General features: G+C 40.1%; 1 protein-coding gene across 1 annotated transcript in view; it reads left to right on the top strand.

Annotated features, from left to right (window-relative positions):
- Positions 1-5,805: 5,805 nt before the first annotated feature.
- Positions 5,806-9,924, top strand: part of PHF21A (PHD finger protein 21A) — a 156,716-nt gene continuing 152,597 nt past the window's right edge. The window contains exon 1 of the mRNA XM_082270006.1: positions 5,806-5,874. Within this exon, the coding sequence (XP_082126132.1) occupies positions 5,821-5,874 (54 nt within the window). The 5' untranslated portion in view covers positions 5,806-5,820. The remainder of the gene's footprint in view (positions 5,875-9,924) is intronic.

Below are 9,924 nucleotides of genomic sequence, written 5' to 3'. Positions count from 1 at the left end.
GACTTTTAAATACTACTTGGAGCACATTTATATATTTATATTTTTATATATTCTTATGTGATTTTTGTATGGAATTATTTATATATCTATTTATTGGTTCACTGATCCACACCTTTGTGGATTAATTTACTTTGAGAAGCACAAACACTTCTGAATTGAAATTGCACTGGTATGCACTTTTCTTTGCTAATTGCACCAATAGTAGATCATATATATATTTGTAGCAATTTTTAATCACATATATTACACTTTAAATCACTTATTAATTTTTACAACACGTGATATATTAAGATTACCAGCGCCTTTTTACCTATGATATATACCTATTTATTGTTTTATTACAATTAAAAGGGCAGCAGGTTCAACAATCTTTTATTTAATGGGCCAGGCACCTTCTCTTTTCTTTTTATTGTAAAAATAAAATGACAAAAATCTTTCCCTTTGTTAGTAAACATGATAACTTTTGCGCAAACCAATCAAAATACGCTTTTTGCGACTTTTTTTTTTTTTTTTTTTTATTTTTTTTTTTTTACCAAACATATGTAGCATAAAACAAATTGTCCGAAAATGTTACAAAATTTTGATTTTTACATTTTTTTTGGGGGGGGGGGGGAATTTCATATAAAAAAAAATGTGAAAAATATTGTTATTTTTGCAAAAGTGACGCTCTTTTTTTTTTTTTTTGTTTATAGCGCATGATCAAAAAATTGCACAGGTGATCAAATGCCACCAAAAGAAAGCTCTGTTTGTGGGAATAAAAGGACGTCAAATTCGTTTGGGTACAGCATCGCATGACCGCGCAATTGTCCGTTAAAATCACACAGTGCCGAATCGCAAAATAGGCCCTGGTCAGGAAGGGGGTAAAATGTTCCGGGGCTTAAGTGGTTAATTGCAATCCCAAGTATTAGAGTGTGATGGCAATTGGGTGGGAATGGAGAAACAATGTTCACTGCTCCTTCACTTCCTAGTAAAGACAGAGACACCATCCAGGCCCCTCCCCTACGCGTACGACACAGGGTCAACGTGTTTTCCAAGGGGGATATCCCCCTTGAATCACAGCGCTTAAAGCATCAATCACAAATTATACTAAATAATAAAATGTCCCATATAGTGGAGTTTTAAGAGAGAGGCCATTAATGAATAAGGTCCTTCAAGTGCTGCTTGCAGCTATCATTTATCTTTAACTTATCATAAAGTGCTCCATGCAAATTGTGCAAACCACATTCTATTAATCATAAAATAGAATTTAATTTGCACTGAGCAGTTTTTTTTACATGGTGTGGTGAAATGTGTTGACATGAGGTGCAATGCAAAAAAAAAAAAAAATGCAGCATGTCAATGCTTTGAAACCAACCTAAGTGCAGTGTGGGGCACATAGAAAATGCCACTGGATTGAGCTTGCTTTGATCTGTACAGATCTACCCAGCTCAACAGAGATGGTGTGAATAAGCCCTAAAGGGCACCCTAGTATATTGTTTTTAAAGGCTTTAGATATGTATATGAATGCGGTCAGGTTAACGCAAATCATTTTGTCAGTGTACTTAAAAAACGTTGTATAGTTTGTATAGTTTGTATTTCTGTAGGCGCATATGGTGGCCGCCATATTTGTTTGTACATATGCAGCATCCTTCCTGCTTACAAGTACTTGTACTGTACAGGTTTTTTTTTTGTATTTTAATGTTTTTATTAAAGTTTTCCATTTCACAACTTAATATACATGTGAGCAGTCTGAAACCAAGAAGCATATGAAACCTAATTACAACTGACTACCTTTGATAACATCGAAGGGGCATACAGGAGGCATTAATCGCAGATAGTCATTAAACCTCACAAAGTGGGTCCTCTATGAATCCCGACCCACCTGTTTCAGGGCTCCGCCTCATGAACGGCCCGTGTGGGTATATGGAACCCCAACAAAGGAATCACAAAAAGACAGGTTTGGACACAGGTTTTTTTTTTTTTTTTTATCGGTAAGCTCTCTTTTACATTACAACTGCCCCAGAGTGCTGTAATATAATTCCAAGCACTGGGAGGGGGAAGGGGGAGGGAGGCGAAGAAAGGGATGTATGGTAAGGTATTCCTGGAGCAATCTTGATTGATTTTACAAAGTGACAGGTATACAACTTTAGGAATGTTTCTCTAACAGGGGCACATCAATGTTTCTATCACAGCCAATAAAATTACAAATCTCATTTTTTCACTTTGAGAAGAAAATTTAAAGCAACCACTTGACAGGTTGCTATGGCAACACTTTCTTCCTGTCCTAATGTTACATTTATAGAAGACACTTTATGGTTTACAAGTCTTTATGTATTTTAGCCAAATGTGTTTACAATCCTTGATTGTGAATTAGAATTGAATTGAATTTCTCAATGATTAAATTGCATTAAAATAAACCGAATGTTCGCTTCTTAAGCAGTTTGGTCTTTGGCTGAATGGGTTGATAAGATGATTCCCAACTAGACGCTGCACATGCTGGGATTTTTACAGTTATGTGCTGGGGGCTTGTTGCACCCCTAGCACATGTGACTTAATGCTGGTGGGTACTGCTGGTGGAGAGTGTGAGGAGCAGCGCTGGAAGAAGCATGCCGATGCTTCCTGTATCTCTTGGTCTCCTCACAGGCGGAGTGCATTTGATATCACTCCGCCTGTGACAGGACGGAGCCTGAACTATACAGGAAGAATCTGCTCCGTTTTGACAGCTGACAGACAGCGTGGCACTTATGGGTGTCTGGGACAAGACACCTGCCGCAGTGTAGCACAGGCGCCAGGCTGCTAATTCTAGTCGCCAATGCGACCTGGCGCCTGGGGTTTGTCGAGCCCTGTCATAAATTGACAGGAAGGAAGGTTTAAATCTGGTTGCTGTTCAGAAATAACACATTGAGATACTGTATGCATTTCTTTCAACACTTGCATGTAAATCCTATGTTGTCAGCAGTAGACAACCACGTTTTTGTAAATGGGATGTGTCCAAAGTCTGGAGAAAGTTTAGAAGTTGTAACGTTTAGGGCCTGTTGACATTTTAGTGCTGTGTTGCTTTAACGGTCTGTTAAGACAGACAATTTTGATGGGCTGCCAATGCACCACCACACAGGCATGCACTAGAGCTGCATGATTAATTGTTAGAAAATCGCGATTTCGATTCACCCCTCCATCACAATCTTAAAATGGTATTTCCTCAATTCATACAGAGCAGTTCTCTGCTCACTCACAGCTGTCAAAAAAAAAAAAAAAAAAAAAGAAAAATATATAATATATATATATAAATCAACATTGTTAAGGCTGCTAGATAACTATGAACACAATGCTTTACAGTGTATCATTTTGTTCTTTTAGCTCAAAGGAAATAACTTCCATCTGTAAGGCTCCATTCACACCTGGGCGTTTTCAGCTCCAAAAACGCTCAAAAGAAACTCTTCCAAAACGCCCAACAAGTAAAACCCCATTCATTTAAATGGCCCCTGTTCACATCTGAGCGTTTTGCAAAACGCCTGTAGCTGAAAAAAGTACATGAGCTTCTTTTTGGGCTGATTACCAGCGTTTTTGATAGATGTCAATGAAAAACGCCTGAAAAAATCGCGGTAAAATCGCGGTTAAAAAACGCTACGCTCAAGTGTGAATGCAGCCTTAAGGAGGACAGTTTAACCTCTTAAAGACTAAGCTTTCTGACAACAGTCTTGAAGGTGTTCTCATAGATGCTTAGCACTTGTTGGCCCTTTTGCCTTCACTCTGCGGTCCAGCTCACCCCAAACCATCTCGATTGGGTTCAGGTCCGGTGACTGTGGAGGCCAGGTCATCTGGCGCAGCACCCCATCACTCTCCCTCTTGGTCAAATAGCCCTTACACAGCCTGGAGGTGTGTTTGGGGTCATTGTCCTGTTGAAAAATAAATGATGGTCCAACTAAACGCAAACCGGATGGAATAGCATGCCGCTGCAAGATGCTGTGGTAGCCATGCTGGTTCAGTATGCCTTCAATTTTGAATAAATCCCCAACAGTGTCACCAGCAAAGCACCCCCACACCATCACACCTCCTCTTCCATGCTTCACGGTGGGAACCAGGCATGTAGAGTCCATCCGTTCACCTTTTCTGCGTCGCACAAAGACACGGTGGTTGGAACCAAAGATCTCAAATTTGGACTCATCAGACCAAAGCACAGATTTCCCCTGGTCTAATGTCCATTCCTTGTGTTCTTTAGCCCAAACAAGTCTCTTCTGCCACTCGTTTTCCTGTACTTAGCTGCTTTTTTTCTTGCTATAATACAAATTCTAACCAGGGCCGTCTTTATTCTTCATTGGACCCTGGGCGAAAAAATTTCTTGGGCCCTCTTGAATCCACTTATCAACTATTTGGGGGCTCAAGGAGCAGCTGCTTTGAGCCCCACAACAATGACAAGACCCAGGGCAGCTGCCCCTTTTGCCCTGTGTTAAAGACAGCCCTGATTCTAACAGTCTATTCAGTAGGACTATCAGCTGTGTATCCACCTGACTTCTGCACAACACAACTGATGGTCCCAACCCCATTTATAAAGCAAGAAATTACACTTATTAAACCTGACAGGGCACACCTGTGAAGTGAAAATCATTTCAGGTGACTACCTCTTGAAGTGTGACTACAATTTTCATAGTCATGAAAATAAAGAAAACTCTTTGAATGAGAAGGTATGTCCAAACTTTTGGTCTGTACTGTATGTATATATGTGTGTGTGTGTGTGTGTTTATATATATATATATATATATATATATATATATATATATATGTGTGTGTGTATATATATATATATATATATATATATATGTGTGTGTGTGTATATATATATATATATATATATATATATATATATATGTGTGTGTGTGTGTGTGTGTATATGTGTGTGTGTGTATATATATATATATATATATATATATATAATATAATTTTTTTTTTTTTAAGCAGAGACCCAAGAGAATAAAATGGCGATCAATGCAATCCTTTATGTCCCACTGTATTTGAACAGAAGTCTTTAAAACTCAGTTTTTTTTGGGGGGGGGGGGGGGGGAACCATACACTTTAATGAATTTTAAGAAAAAACTGAACAGTGAAGTTAGCCCAATTTTTTTGTATAATGTAAAAGATGTTACAGAGAGAATCGTGTTCTCTATTCTAAGCAAAAAAGAAGTGATTCTCATTTTATCCAGAATTGTGCATCTCTAGCATGCGCTATTTATTTTTTGTGCTAGTAATTTGGGGTGCCATTTAAAATGTGGGTGTGTTGCTGTAATAATGCATTGGTATTAATCGGCCCTTATTAATGTGCAAATTTGCTATATGGCTTTGATGGGAGACCTTAGAAATTTGAAAGGTCATGTATGTGTATTGATAGAGAAGGAGTTAGTTGACACTGCACAGTACTTTTCTACAACTGTGTTTGCAAGATACTTTATCAAGATACCAATGCAGTGTTTGTTTTCCTTGTGCCCAAGGCCAGCTTATTTACGGTATTGGCAACACTTACATAAAATATAAATGTGGATGTATGATTTCCTGATTGTTATGTGGCAATTCGTTGTCATGTCCAGAATGATCAGGCAGTTCAACCCTAGGCTGTGAAGGCAGGATTAGTAGAAAGTTCTATGGGTTTCTCTGACTAATGCTAGAGTGGAAGTACTTAAACGCTTTTTTCTGTTCCTTTTACCCACCACCGATAGTCATCAAAAACATCTGTGATTACTTAATTTGTGTTTATTTTTCAACAGGTTTAAATCCTGGAAGACCTTTTCTTTCTGTGAAAAGCCCTGTGTGTTAGAGTTGCAGCATTTGGAGGAAACAGGAGAAAGGAGGATGGAGCTGCAGTCTCTACAGGAGGCCCTGAAAGTGGAAATACAAGTTCACCAGGTGAAACCCCTTCCTTATTCTTTTCACAGAAAAAGTTGAGTTCATGCATTCTCAATTTAAAGTGGTACTCTATTTCACATTATAACACACGAGCACCTGCCCTCCACCAGGTATGCAGCATCAGTTTTTTCCCCGGGCTTCTTCTCAGTCCAATGTTTTTTGGCTCTGCTTTTGGGCAGCCACTGATTATGTAACAAAGGAAAAAGCAGGATGGGAGGCTGGTGCTCTACAATTTCAAATGCTAAAGAGTCACTTGGACTGTTTATACGGGGTATAAGGTGGATCTGCTTTCCATGCAGACTGAACACACTATAATTCGGTCATCCTCGGAGAGTGCTCATGCTCTGTATCATATACAAGAAAGAGGGGGGGGGGCACTAAGTGCAGTATTACAATGGATACATTTATTTTAAGCAGTTAAAAACACAAGAGTGTAAAGCTTATGCACTCATCAGAAGATGTGTGGTCTGGCTGTTCCACTGAGTTCCTGGGAACCGTGTCACCCCAAGCGCCACTGGAGATGGAAGGCTGGCTCTCCTGTGTAGTGCAGAAAAAGAGAAAATTTGGGCAGTTTTGGGACTTTAGACGAGACACCGGCGAGCACTGCTCAGCGTCTCCACCCCTGTATATAACAAAACTGAAGAGAAAAAGGGGATTAATAAGTAGTATATTTAGTAGTGCTTCCGCCTTGGGCCAGCATGGGACGCGGAGGCGGAAGTGAGGTCACCAGTGCGGGGCGAGGAGTCCAAAGCACTCAATTTGTGGAAACAGGAAAGGGTACAGCTCGGAGCTGATGGCTCCTTCTGTAGGCCTGCTGCCCCCTGCAGGGGACCTGCTTAAATGCACACTAAACAGGCTGACCAGGCTGTGTCTCTGCTGCTGCTGCCGTGGAACTACAAGGGCCAGCAATAATGCAATGGGGAAATCACATGAATGTCCCTAAATCAATTTTATGTAGTGAGTACAGATAATGGAGAGGAACAAAAAATAAATAAAATATATATTGCAATACACATTTTAAAAACTATTACAAAAAATCTTTTATCATTATAAAAAAATGTTGATTATTTTAAAAAACACAGAAGGATAAAAAATGTTTTCATTGTATAAAGAAAGTTGATTTACACAAAGCTCTATATGAAATCACAATAGACATAATATCCAGAGAGAGGAAAAGAAAGTTTGGAACAGGGGGAATGGGGAAATTAGTATTAACACTATAGGACCCACTGTGAAAAGAATGCGATAATGTGATTTCTAATGGAAAACCAATATAGTACAATAATTATACCAATAGACCATATCATTATAGGATGATATAGCAAATGGGGGTGTGGGGACTATAACAAGGAGTGCACCTCAATTTCTTTGTTGAGTCCTCCTGGCGAAAGGGTATCCAGAAGGTTTCTTGACATAGATGTTTGAATCATTCTGCATGAGGGAGGCTACTGGGAAGGGCTTCAATGACCCATACCTGTAAACCATCTGTGGATTTTTGATTATCTAAAAAATGTCTCGAAACACTGTGTATGTCTTTACCTCTTTCTATAAATTTTCTGTTCCCCAAAACGCTTGCGTAGTGGAAGAATGGTTCTACCTAAATAAGAGGCCACAGGGGCACATCAGGCAATACACCACAAACTCTCTGGAGCAGTTGTAGAATTCTTTAATAGCACGTGTTCACGGGTGAAGGAAAGTCCCAATGTATTTTGAGTGCAATACTGGGCAAAGGATACCATGTCTTCCCTTGTGCCGTCCCAGATAATTATGATATCATCTATGTAATGACCATAGTACATTATATGTGCGGCAAAGGGGTTGTTTTGGATGATGTGTTGGAGCTTCCAGTACCCCATGGTCAGATTGGCATAGTTAGCGGCAAAATTGGCTCCCATAGCTGTGTCTTGTGATTGTAGGTAGAAAAATCTGTCAAAAGGGACTTTCCAGCACTTCGAGATCTGGAAGAATTATATGCAGAAAGTCATTATGAGGACATTGACTGGCTCACCCAACATCCACCCACTTCACCACCCATCCAACATACCATCTGAAACCCAAGTCCATATTCAACCCTGTTCACAAGAAGGGCCCATATATACAGACATTTTACCAGGTGGTATACTCCAATCTGATAAAGTGTAAAGCCACACCTGGCAAGAGACGTCATTTTACCAAATCCGAACAACAGGCACTCGATCAGTTAGCCCAAAATACCAACACTATCAATAAAGCTGCATACAATGGTGGTAGTATTGTGGTTCAAGACAGGTCTGACTAAATCAAAGAGTCACTTAGATTACTCTGACAACACTTACACTAAGCTTCTTCAGGACCCACTATCCACATACACCTGTGAAGCCTCTGCTCTAGCCCACAGAGCCTTCACAGATAGTATATTTTCCAAAACAGAATTATTATTCATCAGCAAAGGTTGGTTGAAGACCAGACTTTTTTTTACTACCTACCCAAAATACACAAAGATCCATACAACCCACCAGGACATCCTATTGTACCCTCTATGGAAAGGGTCATCAGCGGCTTCTTCATATATGTTGACTGTTTTCTTCCAGCCCTTGGCCCAGAATTTACCTTCTTACATTAGAGAAAGTACACACCTCTTAGAGATGCTTGCTTGTTACACATGGGAACCCACGTACCTGTGGGTCTCCCTCGACGTAGCATCTTTATACATCTCCATTCCTCATGACGTAGACTTGAGGGCTGTAGAACTCTTCCTATCCACTGACTAATCCCAGACAAGCTCACTATTTGACCGCGTTTTCTACATACAAATCTCAAGGCACAGCTATAGGGGCCAATTTTACTCCCAGCTATGCCAATCTGACCATGGGGTACTGGGAGCTCCAACACATTATCCAAAACAACCCCTTTGCTGCACATATATACTATGGTTGTTACATAGATGATATCATAATTATCTGGGACGGCAAAAGGGAAGACATGGTATCCTTTGCCCAGTATTGCAATCAAAATACATTGGTGTTTTACCTTCACCCATGTTCAGGACCCCAACAGACTAGCATTTCTAGACTTAGAACTTTTTCACAGTGGCTCACAGATTCCTGCTAGCAATTTCACTAAACCCACTGCAGGTAATTCTTTTATCCATTACCAAAGTTACCACCATCCCAGGTGGATAGACCACATCCACAAGAGTCAGTTTCACAGGATCTGCCACAACTGTACCTGGGATGAGGATTATCTCAATGAAGGAGAACTTCTTGCGACCAAGTTCTTGGAGAAGGAGTACCCTCATACCCTGGTACAGGAGGTGTTTACACACCAGGCATTCAAACCCCCTTCCAAGTTTAGATCATCCGGTGATCCCCAGCCAATTAGATTTACCACCCAGTTCCACAACAGGTTCAAACATATGGAAAGTATTCTAGCCAAGCATTGGTCCATTCTTCTGGAAGACCCTTTCCTAGACCTGTCCCTCACCATCAAACCCAAGGTATCTTATCAGAAAGTGAGAAATGTCAAAAGCAAAGTAGCTCCCAGTAAAATAAAAAAAAAGCCCCCCCACCCCTCATTTTACTATGTTGATTCCACTAGTGAGCATGTTTCAATGCCATAAAAAAACATGTTCCACTTACCAGTTTGTCCACAATGGTCAGAAAACCTTCACGGTCAAGGGTAGAACATATACTGTTAAAGAGTTCTACAACTGCTCAAGGGAGTTTGTGGCGTATTGCCTGACATGTCCCTGTGGTCTCTTTTACGTATGTAGAACCATTCGTACACTTTGCAAGCATTTTGGGGAACATGGACGATTTATAGAAAAAGTTAAAGCCATTCCCAGTAGCCTTCCTTATGCCGAACGGTTCAAACATCTAATGTCAACAGGAAACCTTGTGGATTTATTCCTTAAATACCCTTTCGCCAGGAGGACTCAACGAAGAAATTGAGGTGCACTCCTCTTTATAGTCCCCCATAGTCCCATAATGATATAGTCTATTGGTATAATTATTGTACTATTGGTTTTCCATTAGAAATCACATTATCTCATTCTTTTCACAGTGGGCCCCT

This window comes from Pelophylax lessonae (genome assembly GCF_965119305.1).
Source record: "Pelophylax lessonae genome assembly, chromosome: 10".
NCBI classification, from domain to species: domain Eukaryota; kingdom Metazoa; phylum Chordata; class Amphibia; order Anura; family Ranidae; genus Pelophylax; species Pelophylax lessonae.
The sequence above is the reverse complement of the archived record's forward strand: the minus strand, read 5'-3'. Positions and strand labels throughout refer to the sequence as shown.